A 25845-nucleotide genomic window follows, 5' to 3' on the forward strand; every position below is an offset into this window, starting at 1 on the left:
TCATTGTTATTTCATTCTGTTAACTTTGCAAATTGATTTTTTTTTAAAGGAAAAGAAAATTGGTTAGCTAGGCAATAGAATTCTTTTTTGTTTGTTTTAGAGACAGGGTTTCTCTGTGTGGCCTTGGCTGTCCTGGACTCGCTTTGTAGACCAGGCTGGCCTCAAATTCACAACGATCTACCTGCCTCTGCCTCCCGAGTGCTGGGATTAAAGACGTGTGCCAACACACCCGCTAGAATTTATTAGCAATTGACAATGGAAGTGTTAAAAAGTCATGGGAAAATTTCTCTTAAACCCGCTACTGTACTAACTTTGGATCAAAATGTACAACTTATCAAGGATGTGTAAAATGTCAAATGGCCACAGGAGAGGAGAGTAAAGGAAGTGACTTTCTTTTAGCCTAGGAAAAAGCCCCTCAGAGTCAGAGGTATCAGAAGAGGCTGTCCTAAAGCATGGCTGTGGTTGATATTCCGCAGCAAGATTTACTCTACTCATGTTTCAGCACTTCTTCAAAACCTCAAAACTCAACAACATGGAGGTTGTATGTGTGTGACACATAGACAGACATATCCACTTATAGACAGGCCCATATACTTACAAACATTTACACATATAAAAAAAGATGGAAAAAAAAAAAACTCCGTGTATTTCTATGCACGGTTCATTAAACCCTGCACTTTTTATAACTTGTAAGTCAAACAGTTCAAATTGTTATCAGGTTCATGTTGGAAACTGCTGTTTCTCCCACTCCTTTAAAATGAGCACGCAACTTTGTCAGCATTTGTCATTCTGAAATGCACATTGCACATCCCTAAAAACATCATAAACACATAGTGATTTGTACCAGGACACTCAATGGGAAGATCAAATTCTACTGGGGAGTCACATCACTACACAGTCCAACAGTATGGAGGATACAACTTGTATGTCTAGTGTGGAAGAGAAGCTCAGAGTAGGACAGTTGTTTCCTGACCTGTTTACAAAGCAGTAAGACCCAAATGAAAAACGGATTCACTATTAGCTGCTGAGATTTTTCTTGAGATTTACGATCATTTTCTTACATAAATATACCACTAGCCTTTGCTTGATAGGCTGCCAAAACAAACATATCCTATTGATTTGGCAATGGGGTCATGACAAAAACTTCATTGTGTATGTAATCCCCATTAATTACATAGATGGAGCAAAAGATTCTGAATTGTAGTCTTAATATCTAACACCCTTAAAGAGTTATTAAGCACACTTAAGTGATGTTACATAGATACACATTTCAGAAAAAGCCCTAATAACCACCACTTTCCCCAAAATGAGGCCATCAAGTCAGGCACCAACAGATAGCAGGAAGGAAAACAATAATTAATAGTCCAACCTAAAATGACACTGTCAACTGTTCAGTTTAGTGCCCTAGTTCAATTTATTCAACTTCTGCCCTTGTAGGCCTGGTGTGACCAATGCCAGCCCAGGTTTTTAAACCCTATGGTACTTCTAGACAACATATGTAAATTTACAGTATACAATTTGGATTCACCATGCATGAATACTTTGTGTGTAACATTTAATAAGCTCAATCTACATCCAGAATAATTTACATGAAAGGACAATATTTATTTAAACAGAGCTCAAATGGGATAACCATGGTATCATCAGAGTGCATCCAGAGGAAAAAAGGGAGGAAGAACCAAATGCGACTCAATCAACGGCACTCCCACACCTTTACTGTTTGATCTACACTGCCAGTAACCACATAGGGTGCCGTCTTGTGGAAATCTGAAAAGAGAAGAAAAGGCTTGTTTTCAAACCATACTAAGCCAGATAGAATTTTTTGCTCATTTTTGAGACAGTCTTTGATATAGCCCCAACAGGCCTTGAATCTGGTTTTCCTGCAGTTCAACTTCCTAACCTCTGGGATTCTATGAGCATGTGCCTCCACACCTGGATACAGTACCTATGATTTTCTCTATATACATACCCACACTTCTAGAAATTACTAAGCTTACCAACTGGGTGAGGGGAGTTGAAACTCAACTATTAAATCCCACTTGATGTCACAAGTACCATCTCAATCGATGCTCCAATCTACTAACAAGGGCACACGTGGCATACCCACCCCCTGAATGCCGTGCTTCAGGCTCAGTACTGATTAATCAATGCCTCACATGGGCACCTAGTCCTCACAACACTCCTGCCTAATTTACCAAGGGCTTTATTGTCACCATTACAACTTACTGAATTCACTTCGAGAACTCCAGATGATACTAAAGACAGGACACTTTTATACAAAACTCCCTGAGTTTCTAGCACATGGTGGTATATGGATCAAAGTCAAGTTTGTTTTGTTGCTGTTCTTTTTAAACACAGTCCTGCAATATATCCCTTCCTATGTACATCAGGCTGGTGTCAAATTTGGGACATGATCATCCTGTCTCTGCTACCCAAATGCTAGAGTTTATGACCATGTCTGGAGGTGATTTGTCTGTGTGCCTGTGTGCACACATACACACGTGGGCTCAAGTATAGAGATCAGAGAGTAACTCTGAGAGGCGGCACTTCTCTCTTGTCATCATTTGGTGTATGGAAATTAAACAAAGGACTTAAGGTCTGCCCAACAGCACCTTTCCTACTGAACCATCTTGTTAGCCTTATTTGCGTTCTGTTTGGTTGTTTGTCTTTCCCTTGAAAGAAGCTCTTGCACCTAGCACAGGCTATTAAGATTTCCATTTGTTGTGTTCTGCATTATTGGGGACTGAAACTAACATCTCAGTCAAGCGATGCTGTTACACCACTGAGCCACATCTACAACCTTAACACTTCCCAATGCGGCAGATCCTTTTAATACAGCTCCTTCTGTTGTAGGGACCCTCCAAACATAAAATTAATTCATTGCTACTTCTTTATTTTTGTTTTTATTTTTGGTTTTTCAAGACAGGGTTTCTCTGTGTAGCCTTGGCTGTTCTGGACTCGCTTTATAGACCAGGCTGGCCTCGAACTCACAGCGATCCGCCTGCCTCTGCCTCCCGAGTGCTGGGATTAAAGGCATGCGCCACCACGCCCGGCTGTCGTTACTACTTCTTAACTATAATTTTGCTACTGATATCAATTATGTAAAAATATGATATGCAACCCCAAAGCAGAGTCAATCCACAGGTTGAGAACTTAAGATTTCTTTTGATAAATTTACAAGTTATAGAAAGAAAAAAATTACCAGTCAGTTCGTCAGAGTGATCATTAAGTATCCTTTCATAAGTCTAGTTTCCAAAAATCAATGCAGAACAGAGGAAACAATAATTTTATTATAAGCTTAACTCTATAAAGAGAAGTTTAGAGCCACTGGTAGGAACTCACAAATTGAAATGGGCCTTTTTTCTACTTTTCCCTAAAAGAACTTGGTCATCTCTTACCTGGAGAAGTCCACATGGTACATAAAACTGCTACATCTGGCACTCCAAAATTCAAAATGTCGGAAACCTCATAATGCGTACATACCCAAGGAGGTAACAAAGTGCTCGTGCGCACTGAGGGTCTTCATGCATCGCTTGTTCTTGTAATCCCACACACGGAGAGTCTTGTCGTCAGCACAACTCAAAATAAACTTCCCCCCAGAATGGAACAGAACTCCACGCACCCAATTATCATGACCCACCTTAAAGACAAAAAGGTATTTTTCTTATTTAAGTAACATTTGGGAAATAATATAGTGTAACACTGAAACAATATATATCAGTGCTCTTTTTTTTCCCCCCCTTGACAAGGTCTTATGCAGCCTAGGATAACCTTAGTTTCTGATCCTTCTGCCACAGCCTGCCAAGTGCTGGGATGGCATGCATGTGTTACCACACCCAGTTACACGGTATTGGGGACTAAGGCCAGGGCACCAGATCACGTTATAGATGGTTGTGAGCCACCATGTGGTTGCTGGAAATTGAACTCAGGACCTCTGAAAGAGCAGACAGTACTCTTAACCGTTGAGCCATCTCTCCAGCCCAAGTCCAGGGTTTCTGTGCATTTACATATCTGTTCTACCAAGCGAGGCACACTCCTAGACACCCCCACCTTGAAACTGGGTTCCATGGAGCTCAAGAGTTGCCTAAACTCACTCCTATTGAAATGATTCTCCATGATCCCACCTCAAGTGCCGGAATCATAGGCATGTACAGTGCTGGGGCTTGAACACAGAGCTCTGTGCATGCTGTGTATGCTAGGCAGACACCCTACCAACTGAGCTATACTCTCAAAACACACTAGTATTCTTTTAGGCTTTTCATCATTCTTTTTTAAAATTACCATGTGTGGGTATTTTGCCTGCATGTTATACCTATGCAACACACTGAGTGCAGTGCCCTCAGAGGCCAGAAGAGCACACTGGAGCTCTTAGAGCTGGGGTTACAGGCTGCAAGCTGTCACAGGGGTGCTGGAATCAAGATTTTTCCAGACAGGGTTTCTCTGTGTAGCCTTGGCTGTCCCGGATTCATGTTGTAGACCAGGCTGGTAGCCAACTCACAGAGATCCTGCCTGCCTCTGTCTCCCAGAGCGCTAGAATTACATATGTACACTACCATACCTGGTTTCTGGAAGAGCTCTTAACCTGTGCTAGTGCTCTTAACCACTGAACCATCTCTCCGGGCCCTAGACACTGTCTTTAAAAAACAAACAAACAAAACACTCCAACTAATTAAAAGTTGAGCCAGTCACCAAAATATGATAAAATGATCTATTTCTGAAATAAATTGACCATTCTGAAGATTTTATGTAATAACATGAATTGCAGTAAGACAATTAAAAAAAAAAAAAAGAAAAAAAAAAAAAAAGAGGGGCTGCCAGGCGTACACCATTAATCCCAGTACTCTGGAGGCAGAGGCAGGTGGATTGCTTTGAGTTTGAGGACAGCCTGGTCTACAAAGTGAGTCCAGGAGCTAGGGCTGTTACACAGAGAAACCCTGTCTCAAAAAACAAAACAAATAAACAACAGTTAAGAGCATGGAGGAGCCAGGAGGTGGTTAACACATTAATCCCAGCACTGAGGAGGTAGGGCAGGTGGCCTCATCTACAGTGTGAGTCCCAACCAGGTGTACACAACAGGGAAACAAAAGAGGGGAAGAGAAGAATGAGCAGGTAAGCGCATATATTGCTTGTTTGGTTCCCAGAACTCAAGACAATATTCACAACTGCCTGTAACTCCTGCTTCAGGAGGATCCAATGTTTCTGGCCTACTCAGGACCTAGCACACACATCTGCATACACATGAAGAAATACACAAGTACATAATAAACACACACACAATGAATGGAGCATGGTAGTGCACACTCAGTATTTGGAAGGGAGAGGCAGGTTGAGTTTGTGGTCAAGTGGGTCTACAGAGAAAGTTACTTACAATACAGGCCAGCCAGGATCATGTTGTAAAATCATGTCTCAAAAGCAAAAAACCAACCAACCAGAGAACAACAAACCCTACTTTATCTTTTTTGTTTGTTTTTGTCTGTCTAGACATGGTTTCTGTGTGTAGCCCTGGCTGTCCTGGAACTCACACTGATGTGAGCTGAACTCAAGAAATCTGCCTGCCTCTGCTGAAATTAAAGGTGTACACCATCACCACATCCTCTAACTGGTCCTACCTTTCAGTAATGGGTTTTCTCTCAGCGTTGACACATACACTTACTTAGTTTTGGTTGAAATTGTCCTGCTCCTTCCTTATCTTTCTCCTCCCTTTCTCCTACTGTACCCTTCGGCTTCCAGTATTCCCTTCTCAGTAATCCGTTAGAATACTTTAACATGTTGGTAATATTCTATAAATCCTAGATTAGCAATATCCACTTGGAACTCCTTAGGCAAACCAGAATATCCAATGCCTGCCCCCATACTAATCTCCAATGCTGCTACAATTACTTGAATACCTTTTAACTCATTAAGCTAGAATAATTAATTTCACAATAGGAAAATAAACCAAATAAGGTAGACATTAGCAAAGAGATTGCAGCTGAAAGAAGTCAAATAAACTGGAGATGCAAATATCTTTAAAAAGTAAACAAATGGGGCCACAAAGATGGGTCAGTGGTGAAGAGCACTGGCTGCTCTTCTAGAAGACCTGGCTCAGGTCCCAGCACCCACTGTCACAACTGTCTATAACTCCATCCAGTTCTAGAGGATCCAACACCCTCACAGATATACAAGCAAAATACCAATGCACATAAAATAATTAATTAAAAAAGTAAACAAGTTTGAAAGAGCATTCTTTCTCCTCCAGAGTAGACAGTCACAGTAAGCTTAGACTTTTCCCCACAGGACTGACTGGTTTTATAGATTTGTTTTATATCACACTGCTTTCCAGCTGGGCGTGGTGGCACATACCTTTAATCCCAGCACTTGGAAGGCAGACGCAGGCAGATCTCTGTGAGTTCAAGGCCGGCCTGGTCTACAAAGAGAGTCTAGGACAGCCAGGGCTACACAGAGAAACCCTGTCTCGAAAAAACGAAACAAAACCAAAATACTGCTTTCCCTAGACTATCACTTTATCTTGTGTAATTACAAAACCTTAATGAAGTTTATGAATGTATACGGTTATTTTCAAGTCCCAAAACTGAAATTTAGTAAGAAAGCACAAAGTATCTAATCCAAAAGTTAAGACCACAACAAGGACGCTAAAGAAGCAATAAGATCATGCCAACTTACAAGAGTCATAAGGCACATGCCAGTACTGACGTCCCACATCTTAATCGTTTTGTCTCTGGAACCAGATAGCAAGAAGGGTCCAGGTTTGCCACTTTTTTTAGTCTATAGAAAACATAAAAAAATATTTTTCCCATGCAAAAACATAAGGACTTAAATGATTTCTCTAAAATGACATTTTTTCCAAATCTTGGCCACCCCCCAAGGCTGTTGTCATCTATTTGGACACACAACTGTACCTAGCCTACAAAGAAAAAATGGGCTATACCTTGATAACACTAACACTGGTTCTGCAATCAAGGTTTAGGTATAGATAGCTAAGTGGCCAAGTTCTCTCCTAGCATGAAAGAGGCCCCGAGTTTCGGCCTTGGTATCAAATTTTATGATCAAAGAGAATTTTAAACCAATCAGTATTTTTTTTTATAAAGTAAATGTCAAATTTATTATATACTGTATATAACAGCCACCATACTGTAAATACAGCATTTAGAATTCATAATTTGTAATGAAGAGATCACAAACAGAATATTAATTTAGAGCCAGATGTTGTGTCACACTCCTTTGATCCCAATATTCTGGAGGCAGAGGCAGCCACATCATCTTTGAGTTCAAGGCCAGTCTGCTCTACAAAGTGACTTCTAGGACAGCCAGGGCTACATAGCAAGACCCTGTCTTTAAAAACAAACAAACAAAATTTTATTAAAATATAAGGTTTTTTGGTCTGGTTTTCTTTTCTTTTTCTTTGTTTTTTGAGGGAGGGGGGTTATTTTTTTCTTTTTTTTAAAGATTTATTTATTGTATGAGTGCTTTATCTGCAGAAGAGGGCATCAGATCACACTATAGATGGGTTTTTGAGGCACCATGTGGTTGCTGGGAATTGAACTCAGGACCTCTGGAAGAGCAGGCGTCACTCTTAACCACTGAGCCATCTCTCCAGCCTCGTATTTTTTTCTTTTGCTCTGTTTTTGTTTGTTTTTGAGACAGAATCCTGCTCTGAGTCTTTAGCCTCACTGAGATGAGACTATAAGGCAAGGGCCATCACACATGGATTTAAATGATCAATTCTCTCTTTAGTAGATGATTTCCAACATACATCAAATCAAGGGTGAGCTAACTGCTTATTTATTTGTATATGTACACAACTCATGACATGGCATGTAGGTAGAGGTCAGAGGACAATTGGAGAGAGGTGCGGGTTTCAGGGATCACTAAGCTTGGTGGCAAGTGCCTTTACCTATTATACTGGCCCAATAATAAATGATTTAAAAATATATACACTACTGACCACTGGAGAGAGCCAAAAGCCTCAAAATCCAGACTCGTAGGCTTAGGTGCATCAACAGACTCAGACGAGCTATCTAAGGCTTTGTCCTATGACACAGTAACAGAACTTATATGGCAACGTGTGGCCATACAGTACCTCAGATCCTGTTGCTTCAGAGATGGAAGAATATGAACTTTCTGGAGCCCAGGAAATGCATTCTACCACATGTTCATGTTCTCGGAGCTCAGCCTTGCATTCTTTTGTTGCTACAACCCATACACGCACAGTCTGGTCATTGGAACAACTGGCTATCAGAGTGCCATCCTGATTTGGCCGCACCATCCGTACCCATTCTCTGTGTCCTGTGAATGTCTTCACACAGTAGCTGTCAATTTAAGTAATAGTGTACATTGTAAATAAATGGTGATCATTAGAAAACTTTCCAAAAGTGATACAAAATTAGTTACGAATCAAGGTGAAGAGAATAGCATTAGTTAGAGAAACTATATGGCATGTCAACAAAATAAATGTTAAGTGGGAACCATGGAAATGGAGAGATGGCTCAGAGGTTGAGAGCACTGGCTGTTCTTCCAAAGGTCTTGAGTTCAATGTCCAGCAACCACATGGTGGCTCACAGCCATCTATACTGTGATGCCTCTTCTGGCCTGCAGGCAGAATACTGAATAAATAATAAAAAATAGGCACCACTCATAGTCAAACGCCACTAGCTAAAATAAGCTAACAAAATACCACAAACAAAATATGAAATATAGGTAAAATATATAAAAGGAATAAAAATGTTCAGAACTAAACACAGAATGAAACTTAAAAATCTCCAGTCTGACAAAGGTATACCAGCATAAATGTTATTTAAATCTGGGGGGGGGGGGGGGGGGGGGTGGGAAACACACGACACACACACAACAAACACAAATCATAGAGAAGATAGAAAGTTGACATCACACAGAACTGGCTTTCAAGAAATCGTTCTTACATGATTCTTTTGGGGAGAGAAGGAGAGGGAGGGGGAGAGAGAGAGAGAGAGAGAGAGAGAGAGAATATGAGAATGAATGTGTGTATATATAGGTACAAAGTGTTAACTTGGTGCTGGGGATGGAAGCTAGTCCCTTGTGCTTGTAAAGCAAGTTCTCTACTACTAGGCTACATTTCCAATCCTCAAATATATATATGAACTGTCCTGGTGGTCATTCTAAAAATAAAATTACTAAGCACTTAGAAAACAATTTTGTTTGTCTTTAAAATCTTTTTGGCTGATGCTTTCCAACTAGATGTACTTACCCAGTTTGCACTTCCCACATTTTTATGCTCTTATCCCTTGAGGCAGATACTATATGGTCTCCATTAGGCATGATGGCTACTGAAGAGACATTGTGGTCATGGCCTAAAACACACAATACAGCAAAGTGAGTTTTTACACAGTACTTAAAAACTACAGAAAGTACTCTTATACTGAGCTTTATGTAAACTTGACAAGATTATTAAAAAGTAGTAAGTGAAAAAGAGTGGGAAGAGCAAAATTTGGCCCTTTATTTTAAAAAAAATTTTTTTGTTTTTGTTTTTCGAGACAGGGTTTCTCTGTGTAGCCTTGGCTGTCCTGGACTCGCTTTGTAGACCAGGCTGGTCTTGAACTCACAGCGATCCACCTGCCTCTGCCTCCCAAGTGCTGGGATTAAAGGCGTGTGCCACCTTGGTTGGCCCTTAAAATTATTTTTGATAGAAATTTATGTTTATTTGACATAGATGTTTATAAACACTGTTCACATTCAAAATTACCTATGCTTTCTGGAAAAAGCACAAGACTTTTTTTTTTTATATAGACAGTGACTACAAAGACCTTTCTGTCTTTTAAGACAGGTCTTAGTACAGAGCCCAGGCTAGCCTGGAACACTCAACAGTCCTGCCTCAGCCCTCAAAATTGGGATCATAGGTATGTGCCACCATGCCCAGCAAAATTCTTTTTGAGATAGGACCTCATGTATCCCAGGTTGACCTCAAACTAGAAATGAACCTTTGACCCTTCAGTTACTTCTTTTTTTTTTTTTTTTTTTGCTTTTCAACACAGGGTTTCTCTGTGTGGCCCTGACTGTCCTGGAACTCACTCTGTAGACCAGGCTGGCTTCAAACTCACAAAGATCCACATTCCTGTGCCTCCCAAGCACTGGGATTAAAGGCATGCATCACCATGGACTGGCTGTTGTTTCTAATTCTTGAGCAATGAAATTACAGGAGTATAGTAACAATTGGAATCAAACTAATGGCTTCCTACAAGCACAAACTCTTTTAAGTGACGTCAGTAATACAGCAGCAACCTACAGAATTTTAGATAACATGCATCTGCCAAAACTCCTTTAGTTGAGTTAACTGCTATAATGCATTTAAATGGGTGGAAAAAACAAACTTTAAGTACAGCCCGGCTGTCCCAGAACTCACTCTGTAGACCAGGTTAGCCTCAAACCACCTGCCTCTGCCTCCTGAGTCCCAGGATAAAGATGTACACCAGCACCACCAGCCTTGTTTTGATTTCTTTTCCGTTTTTTGGTTTTCTCTATTACACAGAGCCCTGGCTGTCCTAGACTCTCTTTGTAGACCAGGCTGGCCTTGAACTCACTACCTCTGCCTCCCAAGTGTTTGGATTAAAGGCCTCTGCTACCAGGCCCAGCTTTGTTTTGACTTTTCTCAAGACTGTGGTACTGTGCAGTCCAGTTGGACTGATCTTGCTTTGTAGTGAAGGCCACTTTAAACTAGTGATTCTCCCACTAAGGCCTCCTGCCTGCTGGCATTATATGCCCGCACCAATACACCTGGCTTGTTTTAAAATCACCAACACAGCATTTGTTTTTACACACTATCTATCTTTAAAGACAACGGAGCCAGGTGTGATGGTACACACCTTTGATCTCAGCACTTCAGGTAGAAGCAAGCCACCCAAGGTTACATTGTAAGACCCTGTCCCAAAATCCTAAAAACAGCAAAAGTCGTATCTCCCATATACGCAGATGATTTAAGTATGACTCATTTATCTTTACAATTCTATACATAGATATTATCCCCTTTATTTTCCAGAAAGGGGAAAAAAAAAAAAAAAAAACCATGAACACTCTTAGGGACACCAAGTGACTCTGGGAAACGAACCAACAACATCAGTAAATTAATTGTCCTTTTCTCTTGGACTAATCTGATCTGGCAATTTTCTTATCTAAATATACTTCTGAATACAAATTAGTATCTCATGTAAACTTACCAACCATCAAGCTTACCCATCAATGCAGACAACTAGGAATTAAATGGAGGGCACCTATACACAATTACCAAATTATTTCTTCTCTCAAGTGGTCTGCCTGAGATTAAAGTACTGTCCTTTACCCCTTACCGTGCATGGTTCTGATGCATTCAAAACCCTGAAAATCCCATAGTTTAATTGTCATATCTGCAGAACAGGAAGCCAAAAGCTTGCCACTGTGGTCAAAGGAAATGTCCTGTACAGAGTCTGTGTGCCCCTTGAGAGTTCGTTCAAAATCTCCAGTCTCATAATCCCACACCTGTCAGTAGAATAGAGAAATAGTTACCAACAATCTATCACTTCCTCATTTCACATCTACACATAGCAGTTCAGTCTGGCACTTTAGTGATTAACTAACAAATAATCTATGTTTAAAAAAATCAAATCTTGCCAGATGGTGGTGGTGCATACCTTTAATCCCAGCACTTGGGAGGCAGAGGCAGGTGGATCGCTGTGAGTTCAAGGCCAGCCTGGTCTACAAAGTGAGTCCAGGACAGCCAAGGCTGCACAGAGACCTGTCTCGAAAAACCAAAACACAAAAACAAAAACAAAAAACCAGGCCAGGCGTGGCGGCGCACGCCTTTAATCCCAGCACTCGGGAGGCAGAGGCAGGTGGATCGCTGTGAGTTCGAGGCCAGCCTGGTCTACAAAGTGAGTCCAGGATGGCCAAGGCTACACAGAGAAACCCTGTCTTGAAAAACCAAAAAAAAAAAAAAAAAAAAAAAAAAAAAACCAACAACAACAACAACAAAAACCAAAAAACCATCAAATTCATGTACAAGCTGGCCTTTCTCTACAGAGAAAAACTGATGCTCCAATTATCCCAGTAGACCTCCAATATCTCGTTCATTAAGTCTCTACCATTTAACTATGGTAATGAGAAGGTATAGAAAGTCAAAGCACAATAGTCTGATAGTAAGCACTATCAAGACTATTCATTTGCAAAGAAGATGTTACGGACAAAGGCGGCATTTGTATGTAGAGCAGTGAACTGATTTTAATCCTTAATTCTACTAGAGCAGCAGAGCTCAGATATTTAGGGGACTAAGAAGAAATCATAAAATACAAACTATTCCTGAATCAAGTATTCATAATTAGCAAAAACATCCCTCCTACAGGGTTTCTTTGTGTGGCTTTTGCTATCCTGGAACTCGCTTGGAAGGTTGGCCTCTAACTCAGAAAATCACCTGTTTCCACTTACCAAGTGCTGGGATTAAAGGTGTGTGCCACCATGCCCAACTTTTTAAAGTCTCGGCTTTATTTATTTATTTATTTTGGTTTTTCGAGACAAGGTCTCTCTGTGTAGCCTTGGCTGTCCTGGACTCTCTTTGTAGACCAGGCTGGCCTCGAACTCACAGCGATCCGCCTGCCTCTGCCTCCCGAGTGCTGGGATTAAAGGCGTGCGCCACCACGCCCGACTAAAGTCTTGTTTTTTTAAAAGGCATTTTTTTCCTAAAACAGAATTATGAGTTACCAAGAATCAATATTACAGATATCACAAAAAAACAAAAAACAAAAAACTTTGTTCTGGTGGCCAAACTATAGGCTGGTTGAAATAATTAAAAAAAAAAAAAAAAAAGAATCCAGCACTTACTTCACAAGCAGCAAGTCCTGAGTTCAATTCAATCTCCAGCAACTCAGGAAAACAAAAACATTAAAAACCCAAACAAAGACAACAGCCACAAATAACTAATAAAAACAAAACAAAAACAAAAAACAAACAAACCTGAATACCAGCAGGGCTGTGGTAACACACGCCTTTAATCCCAGCACTCAGAAGGCAGAGGCAGGTAGATCTCTTGAGTTTGAGGCCAGCTTGGTCTACAAAGTTCCAGGACAGCCAGGGCTTCACAGAGAAACCCTGTCTCCCAAAAAACAAACAACAAAAACAAAAAACCCGAATACTGATACCATGCTCTAAAATCAAACAGTTGGCTCCATTCTACCTACAGTAAGCACAAATTTAAATGTAACAGGGTGTACACACACACACAATGTGTTCTTAACCACTGAGCCATCTCTCAGCTCACATTTTAAATTTAATCTAAATAGTCAACATAAGAAGACAGATAAGCAAATATAAAATATGTATCTAAGCAATGCAGTGGTGGCACACAACTTTAATCTCAGCACTCAGGAGACAGAGGCAGGTGGATCTCCTGAGTTCAAGGCCAGCCTGGTCCACAGAGTTGCAGGACAGCAAAGGCTATAGAGAAACCCTGTCTTCAAAAACAACAACAAAACCAAAAAAACAAAATCCAAAACAAAACAAAACCTCACAATATTTATAAAGAATGTCTAGTATGAATGATGTTATGTATAAAATACAAATTTATATCTTACCACCACTGTATAAAGTATTTTCCTAATTTTGTTGTTAGAGAGAAAGTCTCATTACATAGATCATGATGGTCTTAAGCTGAGAGATCCGTTTGCCTCTGTCTCATAGGAGTTAGGACTAAAGGTGTGCTTTACATGCCCAGCCAGAATGTTTTTTAAAAGCCCTCTTATTGGTAGCATGAGCTGTCATGAACTTTGCGCCTCCCTCTCTGGGGTGCTGGGCACATATCAGCATGATGAGCTCTAAACAAACAAACAAACAAAACCCTTTACTACCAACCATTCAAGCACAGTGGAAGACATCACTGTGTGTTGAATTTTGTGCTTGCTTAGCTGAATTCATCCCTAAGTATATCAGGGTTTCAGGTAGATTAGGCTAATCTGTGTAGCCCAGGCTATACAGCAAGTCCAAGTCAGTGTGAACTGCACAGAGAGACCCTAGACAGACAGACAGACACACACACAAAATAGCCATATGTAAAATTAAAAAAACAAACAAACAAACAAAAAACCAAAAACCTTGTCTCTTCATACCTGTGAATAAAACTATAATGTACTTCTATCAGGAGACTAAGAACATACATAAACCTATTACTGAATGTGGCTTTTCCCTTTGCCCCTGTTTTCTTTTTTGTTTTTGTTTTTTTTTTTCCAAGAAAGAGTTTCTTGGGGGCTGGAGAGATGGCTCAGAGGTTAAGAGCACTGACTGCTCTTCCAAAGGTAATGAGTTCAATTCCCAGCAACCACATGGTGGCTCACAACCATCTCTTCTGGCCTACAGGCAGAATGCTGTATACATAATAAATAAATAAATCTTGAAAGAAAGAAAGAAAGAAAGAAAGAAAGAAAGAAAGAAAGAAAGAAAGAAAGAAAAGAAAAGAAAAGAAAAAGGGTTTCTCTGTGTAGCCTTGACTGTCTTGGACTCACTTTGTAGACCAAGCTGGCCTCGAACTCACAGCGATCTTCCTGCCTCTGCCTCCCGAGTGCTGGGATTAAAGGCGTGCACCACCACTGTCTCACCTTTCTTTCTTTTTTCGTTTTTTTTTTTTTTAAGATTTATTTATTTTATGTATATGACTACTCTATCTGCATGTACACCTGCAGGCCAGAAGAGGGCATCAGATCACATTATAGATGGCTGTGAGCCACCATGTGGTTGCTGACAATTCAACTCGGGACCTCTGGAAGAGCAGACAGGGGTCTTAAGCTCTGACCCATCTCTCGAGCTCATGCCCTTGTTTTCTAAAGCACTGAGACTACGCCTATTAGAGCAGTCTCCCCTAACTCATGGGTAACATATTTCCAATACCACATGTAAACCTAAAAACTACAGGTAGCATCAAGACAAACAAAGTAACAATAGCTAGTATTAAAATAAACAGTCACAACACTGCATTGTAGTAAACATGTCAATGTGCTCTTTCTCAGAAAAGATCCTATTATACTGGTATTCTTGACTACAGTTACCTCGGGTAATTAAAACTATGAAAAGCAAATAAAAAAGTAACTTAAATTTTTTTTAAAAATATGTATTATTTATATAGTGTTCTGCTCGCATGTGTGCCTACATGCCAGAAGAGGGCACCAGATCTCACCTTAGAAGAAGAAACCCATCTTTCTATGTATGTTATACAACTGTCGGTTTATTAAGGGTAGATTAAAGAAATATGTAAAGAATGGCTTTAAAAACTAGTATCTTCTTTCTTTTGTTTTGTTTTGTTTTAAGACAAGGTTTCTCTGTGTAGCCTTAGCTGTCCTGGACTCACTTTGTAGAACAGGGTGGCCTCAAACTCACAGTGATCCACCTGCCTCTGCCTCCCAAGTGCTGGAATTAAAGGCGTGCATTGCTGCACTCGGCAAAACTAGTATTTTCTTATTGACTGCTTAAAAATAAGGAACAAACTTCTCATTCTCCAAGAATATGAACTATTAAAGAGCTGGACATGGTGGTGCACACCTGTAATCCCAGCACTCAGGGAGGTAGAGACAAAGGGATCTCTGTGAGTCTGTGGCCAGCCTGGTCTACGATCGAAGCCAAGGATACACAGAAAAACCCTGTCTTAAAAACAAAAACAAACAAACAAACAAAAACCAAACTGGGCCTGGTAGCCCCCGCCTTTAATCCCAGCACTCGGGAGGCAGAGGCAAGTGGATCGCTGTGAGTTCGAGGCCAGCCTGGTCTACAAAGCGAGTCCAAGAGAGACCCTGTCTCAAAAAAACCAAAACCAAAACCAACCAACCAACCAACCAATCAAAAACCACCAACAACAAAACAAGAACAATGCCTCTCTAAGTTGTAATGAAGTTAAGTCTGCTGTTAAGACTTAGTACCAAATCACTCAACACAGTTTCAAGCACCTGACACTCTGAGTTTGATTCCTGGGATCCATATGGTAGAAGGGAGAAATTTTTTCATAAATTTTCTTTGGCAATCACACACGCCATGGCAAGTATGCGTGCATACACAACAGGTACACACACAAACACACACCCCAAATGAACAGAGGTAAACTCAGAACTCCCCCATGTCCTTTTGTTTAGGTCCTTTCTTTCAAAATCTTTTCGTTAACTTATATCAAATCTGCCTTTAAGAAAAACTTGCCTTACTTAGGTGTGGTGCAGGATAATTGTCAGTTCAAGGCCAGTCTGAGAGATCCGGTCTCTCAAAAACAAACAAATGAAACAAAAAGCAAAATGAACAACCAAAAAGAACTTGCCTTAATCGTGGCATCCTCTGAAGCAGAGACCATAACACTGAACACAGGATGGAAAATGACTCGAGTAACTGGACTCCTATGACCACTCAAAGCATACTTCTCTGGTGGACGAGGAATCCATTCTTTTGGGTCTCGCTTCTGACCAAGAGGACCACCCGACGTAAATTCTTCTTTTGCTTCATTTAGTTTTGATTCTAATTCCATAACCTTGGAAGGGAACATGAAGTTAAATAAAAACACATTCTATATTGTAGTTTTTATTTTTTTGTTTTGTATCCTTTTAGGTAAGCTCTCACTATGAAACTTAGGGTAGTCCAGAACTTAAGAGCTAGGTCTCAGCTCCCAAGGACTGGGGTTACTATGGCCAACCTGAAATATTTCACTCAAAGAAAATTTTCATTTACATTTATTAACATAGATCAACAAACTTGTCTTGCTCACTTTACACTTGCTATTTTTAGTCTTTTTTTTCCTACATTACAGTTTATTATTTATGATAAAGCTAATATTTCCTGAGTACCTAGTAGGTACTAGTTCTTATCTTAGTGTAGCTTAGTGTAGTTGGGCTCACACTAGAACAGGGTTATCTATTTTAACTTTGTAAAGAGTATGTATTTTAGAAATCGAATAGTGCTTGTTGCTTTCATCTTACAGGTAAAACAAAACAAAACAAAACAAAACAAACAAACAAAACAAACAGGTATGGTAGTATATGGCTGTAATCCCAGCACTAGGGGAGGCAGAGGCAAATCAAACAAACCCCAAAAAGACAAACAAACCAACAAATCCTCAGAGCTGAGAACGACTTCTGTAAAGCCATATTTAGTCCTCCTTTCCAGTTTCAACCAGCTGCATCCTTCTAAGGCAGTGGTTCTCAACCTTCCTAACGCTGCGACCCATTAACCACTAAAAAGGTGGCAACCCGCAGGTCTGGGAACCACTCAGTGTTCTAAGGGCACAACTGACTCCTTAACATCAGTTTCTGAGTCAGGACAGTGCATAGTCAACAAGGCTGTATAGAGTAGCACACACCGGTAATGACCTTAAAATCAAAGTCTGCATAAGGCTAAGACAATGATTTTTGTTTTTTTCAAGATCAGATAAGTATCAGCAGATTAGTAGTTTATGGCAATATTTTCAGAAAACTTTTAAGAGCACGCTGAACACAACTGACTAAAGAAGAGCTAGTTACCTTTTTTTGTAATCTAATAACAGATGTCCATTTTTTTTCCAAAAGACCAGCATACTTCTTATCTAATTCTTCATTCTAGAAGAGAAAAAGATCCTTTAAAAAATGTCTTAATCATGACACCTTTAAGCCTAACCATTATTAAATATCTGATTATACAAAAAAGTGGGAAATTAAATTCAATGCTAAGTCAATCCCTGCAACAAATGGCAAGCTTTGTATAGCTGAATTGACTTAACTACTGAAACTTAGGATACGACCCATTAACTATACTAAGAAATTCCAAGACTGTTAATTATAAAGTCAAGCATACCATATCTAATTCAGCTTCCTTTTTAAAAACGGAATATGCTTCTTCATAGCCATTTGAACGAAGGTAATCTGCTATAGCTCGATTTCTGGAAGAAAACAAATTCAAATGAGTCATAAATATACCTCATTTCTATCTGAAGAACAACACTTATTAAAAATCTTTAGAGGGGCAGTAGTTCAAGACAGAGTTTCTCTGTGTATCCCTGGCTGTCCTAAAACTCACTTTGTAGACCAGGCTAACCTTAAATTCAAGAGATTTGCCTGCCTTTGCCTTTTGAGTACTGGGATTAAAGGTGTGTGCCAGCACCACTACGCAGGTATTAAAAATCTGTGAAAAATCTATTTTAAAAGAGCATTAAATTATATAGTATTTCTGGAAGTAAAATGGACACACTTCCAAAGGCTCTAAAACATTTAGCCACTGTCACAATGTATCTATATTGTTTTTAGCATCTTTTCCTTTTAGTAGAGATGCCAGGGGCTGGATCCAGAACATTGCATATACTAGCAAGTGACCTACCTCTGAGCTACATTCCCAGCTTTTGACACTTTGTAAGCTCTAACTTACTGCTTAGTTTATAAATTGTGGCCCCTCCACAGCCATAGATTAATTTCTTTTTCTTTTGTTTTTCAAGAGAGATGTCTCTATATAGCACTGGTTGTCCTGGACTCACTTTGTAGACTAGTCTGGCCTCAAACTCACAAAGATCTGTCTGTCTTTGTATCCCAAGTGCAGGAACCAAAGGAACGTGCCACCACCACCCTGCTAGATATCTTCCTACACCTAGATATCTATTGAAAAAGTAACAATCAGTTTTGCTAGTGTTGACATGCCCCTTCCCTGAGTATTTGATATACAAATTCAAGCACTGAAGATTAAAAGTTTTACATAGAAATGTTTCTGATAAAACTATAGTAAGAATATGGAAAGACGGCTCAATGGTTACTAGTGTTTTGCTGTGCAAGCATGAGGGTTGTAGTTTATGTGTCAGCACTCATGTAAAAGGCTGACTGTGCTGTGCCAACTCTGTAGACCTAGCACAAGGTAGGTGGAGACAGGAGGCTCTCTGGGGCTTGCTGGCTTTCTGATTCCAGCTCCAGGTTCAAGAAGTGACCCTGCTATTAAAAAAAAAACAAGTAAAAAACAACAGGAAGACAAGCAAAGCCTTCTTGCTTCCTCCAGGTAGACACATATGCACATACCATAAAAATACTTTCCAGAGTGTGGTGGTGGGCATCTTTAGTCCCAGCATTCAGGGAGGCAGAGGCAGGTGGATGGCTGTGAGTCTGGGGCCAGCCTGCTGTACAAAGTGAGCCAAAGACAGCCTAAAAACAACTCTCAACACCAGGTGGTGGTGATACACGCATTTAATCCCAGCACTCTGAAGGCTAAAATAGGAGGATCTGGAGTTCAAGGCCATTTTGGAACTATGTAGCAGAGTGAGACCTTGTTCAAAAGAAGAACCAGACACTGGGCATCGTGGTGCACGCCTTTAATTCCAGCACTCAGGAGGCAGAGGCAGGTGGATCGCTGTGAGTTTGAGGCCAGCCTGGTCTACACAGAGAAAACCTGTCTCAAAAAAAAAAAAAAAAAAAAAAAAAAAAGAGGAGGAGGAAGAGGAGGAGAAGAAGGAGGAAAAGAAACAAGGCCAGGCGTGGTGGCACATGCCTTTAATCCCAGCACTCAGGTGGATTGTTCTGAGTTCAAGGCCAGCCTGGTCTACAAACTGAGTCCAGGACAGCCAAGGCTACACAGAGAAACCTGTCTGAAAAAAAAAAAAAAAAAAAACAAAAAAAAAAAAAAAAAACCAAAAAAAAAAAAAAAGCCAGGCCATTGAGGTGCACACCTTTAATCCCAGCATGCAGGAGGCAGAGGCAGGTGGATCTCTGAATTTGAAGCCAGACTGGTCTACAGAGTGAGTTCCAGGACAGCTATGGCTACACAGAGAAGCCCTGTCTCAAAAAAGCACCCCCAATCCCAAAAACAAAGAAATAACTCTAAAGCATTTCAATGAACTAAAAATACACAGTATAGTGTCTTAGAATGACATATAAAATTAATTATAATTTAAAGGCAGAGAAGCTAAAATAGCTTGAAATGACTTCTTTTCTTGCTTCCCTTTCATTCTCTGTCCTGACAATATTAGCAAATATCCCTACTCTCCTATTTCAACATCTCCTAATTATTCTAAGCCTTCAGTCACAAAACTATAGAAAAGGTTGACTTAGGTCTCCTCTAGGACTTTAATATAACAATTAATTAAAAAGTTAAAGCCTAAGGCTAAACAAAATTTAAATATACATATATAGTAACTATGATCACGTCCTTCACCCCACGCATAGTAACAGTATCATCACATCCTTTAGCACGTGTTGTTTTCCAGTCCTCCCTGTTTTTGTTTTTTTGGAGTTTTTTGTTTGTTTGTTTGGTTGGTTGGTTGGTTTTTCAAGACAGAGTTTCTCTGTGTAGCCTTGGCTGTCCTGGACTCACTCTGTAGACCAGGCTGGCCTTGAACTCACATCAATCCACCTGCCTCTGCCTCCCCAAGTGCTGGATTAAAGGTGTGCGCCACCACGCCCGGCTCTCCCTGCTTTTATAAGACAGAGTTTGTGTATCCCAGGTTGGAGAGAAACTACCTAAGTAGGATGATGACCTTGAATTTCTGATCCTAAAAGAATAGCCCACTATACTTGGCAAATTCAAGGCACTACAAATCAAACCTAAGGATTATACACAATATATCAATACCCAACCCAGCCTTACCCAATAGGACAATCTCCAATATTTCATAGTGTTCTAGATTACTGCCCTTTCCCCCTTTGAGACAAGGTCAAACTACAGAGTCCTGGCTGTCCTAGAATAACTTGGTGTTCTTTTGCTTGATGAAGTTTTGATTCTTTTGTTTGTTTGTTTGAGACAGGGTTTCTCTGTGTAACGGCTCTGGCTGTTCTGGAACTTGCTCTGTAGTCCAGGCTAGCCTCGAACTCACAGAGATCTACCTGCCTCTGCCTCCCAAGTGAAAGGTGTGCACCACCAGTGCCCAGCTTGATTCTACTTTTATAAGACACATGAAATCAAATAAAGAATCATTCTATAAAATAATTGGGTTTTTTTTTTTTCTTTTGAAGTAAAGGGCTTACTATGGGGGCTGGAGAGATGGCTCAGAGGTTAAGAGCACGGGCTGCTCTTCCAAAGGTCCTGAGTTTAATTCACAACAACCACATGGGGGCTCACAACCATCTATAATGAGATCTGGTGCCCTCTTCCAGAGTGCAGGTGTACATGAAGGCAAAACACTGTGTATATAATTAATAAATAATTAAAGCTTACTATGAAGCTTAGGGTAGCCCAGAACTTAGGATCCTGTTTCAGCCATCCAAGTGCTGGGGATACTATGCTGAGATCAGACTATTTCACTCAAAGAAAATTTCCATACATTTATTAACAGAGAAGAGTAATAAAGTTAATTCACTGCATTTATTACTAGTCTTGTGGGGGGGGGGTGAGGACATGGGGGTTGGGTCAGGTGGGTTGGCTCCCTCCATCATGGGGCCAGGGGATTTGAACTCCCAACATTCTGGTGCAACAGGCACTTTTACCCACTGAGCCAGCCCTCCAATAAGATTTTCCTAAATATGATACAACATTCCGCTGAGTTTTACGGGAAGAGGCAGCACAGGTCGGATAAGTTCTGGATCTGTGTACAATGTGATAGGCCCAAAGAAATCTGACAAAGATTTCTTAAGATCACTCTTCATGACCACAGGTCACCATACAGTATTTAATTCAAAAAGGTGTTTCACAATTCAACTACAATTCAGTCGTAAGTCAGAGAGAGGTTACTATGTATGAGCTTCTGCTTAGCCAATGAGAGTAAGAGAATGAAATCAAGTAAGCCTTCAACTTTACCATGAAACAAATTGTCAATTACAATTACCTGAGACCCAGGTTTTTAAATATTCTGACATTGAACTCAGCTTCTACATGATAACTGTAGTAAAATTTATTAAGCATGGCAAGTTGCAATTCTTTTAAATAGTCAAATAGGAAAATATATTATGATCCATTCTTATAGCAACTCAAAAGGATTTAGAATCACCACAGAAACTCGCCTTTTGGGTTTATCTGTTATGTTTTTTGAAAGGTTTAAATGAACAGGAAAGAACCATTCTAGCCGGGCGTGGTGGCGCACGCCTTTAATCCCAGCACGTGGGAAGCAGAGGCAGGCGGATCTCTGTGAGTTCGAGGCCAGTATGGTCTACAAAGTGAGTCCAGCACAGCCAAAGCTACACAGAGAAACCCTGTCTCGGAAAACTAAATTAAAAAAAAAAAAAAAAGGCCAGGCGTGGTAGTGCACACCTTTAATCCCAGGCCAACATGGTCTACAGAGTGAGCTCCAGGACAGCCAGGGTTACAGAGAAACTCTATCTCAAACCCCTCCTAATAAAAATAATTAATAATAATAATAATAATAATAATAATAATAATAATAATAATAATAATAATAATAAATTAAAAAGAAAAAAGTTGGAAAACAGTTAAGAAAGACACCCAACAAATCATCCCCTGGCTCCCACATACACAAGAGAAATAAAAATAAAAATGGTAAGGCGTGGCAAAGGATGGAGAGATGGCTCCACAGAGCGTTGGCTGTTCTAACAGAAGACCCAGGTTAGATTCTCAGCACCCACTTGGTGTCCCCTAACTAACTCTCCAGTCTCATGAAACATGACAAACCCTCTGATCCCCTGTAGGGTAGCTCATAGAGCAGTTTTTACTCTGAATGAACATGGTACCTGATCAATATCATCTACAGTATAGTTTAAAACTGGCACATAGCCAGGCGTGGTGGCGCACGCCTTTAATCCCAGCACTCGGGAAGCAGCGGCAGGCGGATCACTGTGAGTTCGAGGCCAGCCTGGTCTACAAAGTGAGTCCAGGATGGCCAAGGCTACACAGAGAAACCCTGTCTCGAAAAACCAAAAAGACAAAACAAAACAAAACAAACAAACAAAAAACCTGGCACACATGGGCTGGAGAGATGGCTCAGCGGTTAAGAGCACTCACTGTCTGTTCTTTCAGAGGTCCTGAGGTTCAATTCCCAGCAACCACACATTGGCTCATGACCATCTATAATGTCATCTAATGTGCACTGTATACATAAAAGTAAGTAATTCTTTTTTTAAAAATTGGCACACATTTTAAGACTCAGTACTAGTCAAGCCATAATATCTGGTTGTTGTTTTAGGACTATCTGGTCAGTCACCTGCTCCTGTCCCTCTTTCAAATACCCAGCTACTCTTTATCTTTCAGTTGGCCTCTAAACTCATACTTTCCTAAATAGTTAGTTTTTTACATTTCCTTTCTTTATCTACTGTGTGTCTTGTTCTTCTTTATCGTCCCATCCCACCCCTAGACAGGGTTTCCTCATGTAGCCCCGGCTGTCTCTACGTAGACCAGACTGGCCTCAAACTCAGAGATCCACCTGCCTCTGCCTCCCTAGTGCTGGGATTAAGGTGTGCATCATGACAGCCTGGCTCTTGTTTGTTCTTCTAATTCAATCCTCTAGAATAACATCAAGTCTTCTAGGAAACAAAGTATTATGGCACAATAAATGGACTTTGAGTTCTAAAAAATGTTAACAAATTTTTGAGTGTATGTGCATATAAAAAGCATAGGACTACAAGGGGTGTTGTTCCTGAGGTATATAATGACCCAAACTGAAGCCATTTTTAGTAAAACTTACATTTTGAATAGTTCCCAAGATATCCTGGGGTAGCAAATATCCTTCCTGGCAGAAACATGTATATGGATAACTAAGTTTCCTATCCCTAAATCCTGATTGGTGGGAAAATGTAACTGTAACTTGGCACCAATGTTGATGGTTTTCAAACTTAAAAGCTCTCTAACATTCTGTCTCAGAAATGCAGTCAGCTCCCGAAGCCTGCGTTATTGTCCCTGACTGGTCAGTTTTTGCTGCCTAATTCAAATAAAGATCTTGCTTTGTGTAGACTCTTGTGCCTGCTTGGACTGTTCTCTTCTTTTCCCTTTTGAGATGCCCTCTCTTCATAGACTAAAACTTATCAAGTAGGCCAGGCTAGCTGGGTGGTGAATTCAAGAATCCACCTTCTCCAGCCTCATCAGTACTGGACAATTTCAAGTCACCAGACCTATTCAGGTTTGTTCTTTTGTTTTTGAGGGGCGGGGGACATTTTGCCTGCATGTTTATCTATTTGTCCAGCACATGTGTGCCTAGTGCCTAAAGAGGTCATGGAGGCATCAAACACTGTGGAACTGGAGTTAAAGAAAACTAACTGTAAGCTGTCATGTAAAACAGGCCAGGAAAATAAGAAGAAAAAACACACAAGGCCAGGTGTGGTGGCACTCATTTTTGATGGCAGTACTTCAGAGACAGAGACAGGCAGATCTCTGAAGTCAAGGCCAGCCTAGTTACACAGTGAGTACTAAGCCAACACAAGCTACAATAAGACCCTGACTCAACAACCACAATACAAAATAATGGCCAGTTGAGATAGCAGTGAGGGTTACGGTGTGGGAGAGGTGTATGAGAGCTTTTTCCAGACCATTTTGTTTCATTAAGATAAAATGAAAACTACTACTCAAGGCATCCAAAACTTTGTTAAAACAATTTTAAAGCATGTTCATTAATAAAATGTTTTTAAATTAAATTTAAACGCTTATTTAGAAGAACACAAATTGTAAAGAAGGCCTTCAAACATTAAAAAGAAAAGGCCAGGGCTGGAGAGATGTCTCAGAGATTAAGAGCACTTGTCAGCTCTTTCAGAGGTCCTGAGTTCAATTCCCAGCAACCAGATTATAAGGTCAGAAAAAGGCCTGAACTGGCTCAAATAATACTAAGCAGATCTGGCAAAGTAGTTTGGTTGGCAGAGCATTGCGTAGCATGCATGAGGCACTGGGCTGTAGCTCCAGAACAAAACCCAAACACGGGAAAATGCCTGTAAACCCCATACTACATCTGAAGAAGTCAAGTCAGAAAGATTGGACGTTCAAAAACCATCCTCACTATCTGAGTTTAGTGCCAGCCTAAATTACATGGAACCCTCAAAAATCAAAGGACCACAAATGTTCAGCAGACCCAGGAAGCAGGACTATTAGTGGATACTATCTCATGCCACACAGTAAGACCCTATCTCAAAGGGGGTAGGGTGTGGAGAGAGAGCTCAGCACTTGCTATCCTCCAGAACCTAGGTTCCATCCACAGGATCCCATGAACGTCATGGGGACCAGGTGCACACACACAGAATACACCATACATATAGGCACAACACCCATGTACATAAAATAACTACACATGCACACACATCCGTTCTAAGAATACCTCCAATGATACAAAAGTACATATACATAGGGCTATTCATTATAAGATTACAACTAATGCACCGAACATGGATGACAAATTAAAAAAAAAACAAAAAAACCTAAGGTGCATATATATAATGGAATATTATGTGTTCTCCTTACATACATACACATAATACAAAGGCATCTATACATATAAGAAAGATCTCTGTGAATGGATAGGAAGTAGTTCTAGAATATGTGAAGAAAAGAGAAGCCTAAAAAAGCAAATACATATAAGGAGCTGAGGAGGTGCTTAGAGGTTATAAGTATATACTGCTCTTGCAGAAGATTGGAGCCCAGTTCCCAGTACCCCCTGAAAGCTATCAATTGCCCGTAACTGCAGCTACGTGGAAATCCAATGCCTCTGGCCTCTGTGGGCACTTGCACTCACATTCACAGCCCACAAAGAGACAGTCATATATACATAATTAAAACTTTTGTTTGTTTGTTTACATTTATTATTATGTATACAGTGCTCTGCCTGCATGTACACCTGCAGGCCAGAAGAGGGCATCAGATCTCATTACAGATGGTTGTGAGCCACCATGTGGTTGCTGGGACTTGAACTCAGGACCTCTGGAAGAGCAGTCAGTGCTCTTGATCTCTCAGCCATCTCTCCAGCCCTGAAGCTATCTTCTTAACCACGTTCAAGCACAGCTCAAGACTGCTGTGCCCCAG

The 25845-nt window shown here is 40.4% G+C and overlaps 1 protein-coding gene across 1 annotated transcript in view; it reads right to left on the reverse strand.

The window, feature by feature from the left end:
• Window positions 1-975: 975 nt before the first annotated feature.
• The window catches only part of Pafah1b1 (platelet activating factor acetylhydrolase 1b regulatory subunit 1), a 29766-nt gene continuing 4896 nt past the window's right edge, over window positions 976-25845 (reverse strand). The window contains exons 3-11 of the mRNA XM_051157939.1: window positions 17785-17869; window positions 17475-17549; window positions 16283-16489; window positions 11316-11484; window positions 9224-9326; window positions 8081-8309; window positions 6664-6765; window positions 3484-3640; window positions 976-1767 (exon numbers count right to left, since the gene is read on the reverse strand). Of these exons, the coding sequence (XP_051013896.1) occupies window positions 1694-1767; window positions 3484-3640; window positions 6664-6765; window positions 8081-8309; window positions 9224-9326; window positions 11316-11484; window positions 16283-16489; window positions 17475-17549; window positions 17785-17869 (1201 nt within the window). The 3' untranslated portion in view covers window positions 976-1693. The remainder of the gene's footprint in view (window positions 1768-3483; window positions 3641-6663; window positions 6766-8080; window positions 8310-9223; window positions 9327-11315; window positions 11485-16282; window positions 16490-17474; window positions 17550-17784; window positions 17870-25845) is intronic.

Source organism: Acomys russatus, chromosome 16 (assembly GCF_903995435.1).
Source record: "Acomys russatus chromosome 16, mAcoRus1.1, whole genome shotgun sequence".
Classification (NCBI taxonomy): Eukaryota; Metazoa; Chordata; class Mammalia; order Rodentia; family Muridae; genus Acomys; species Acomys russatus.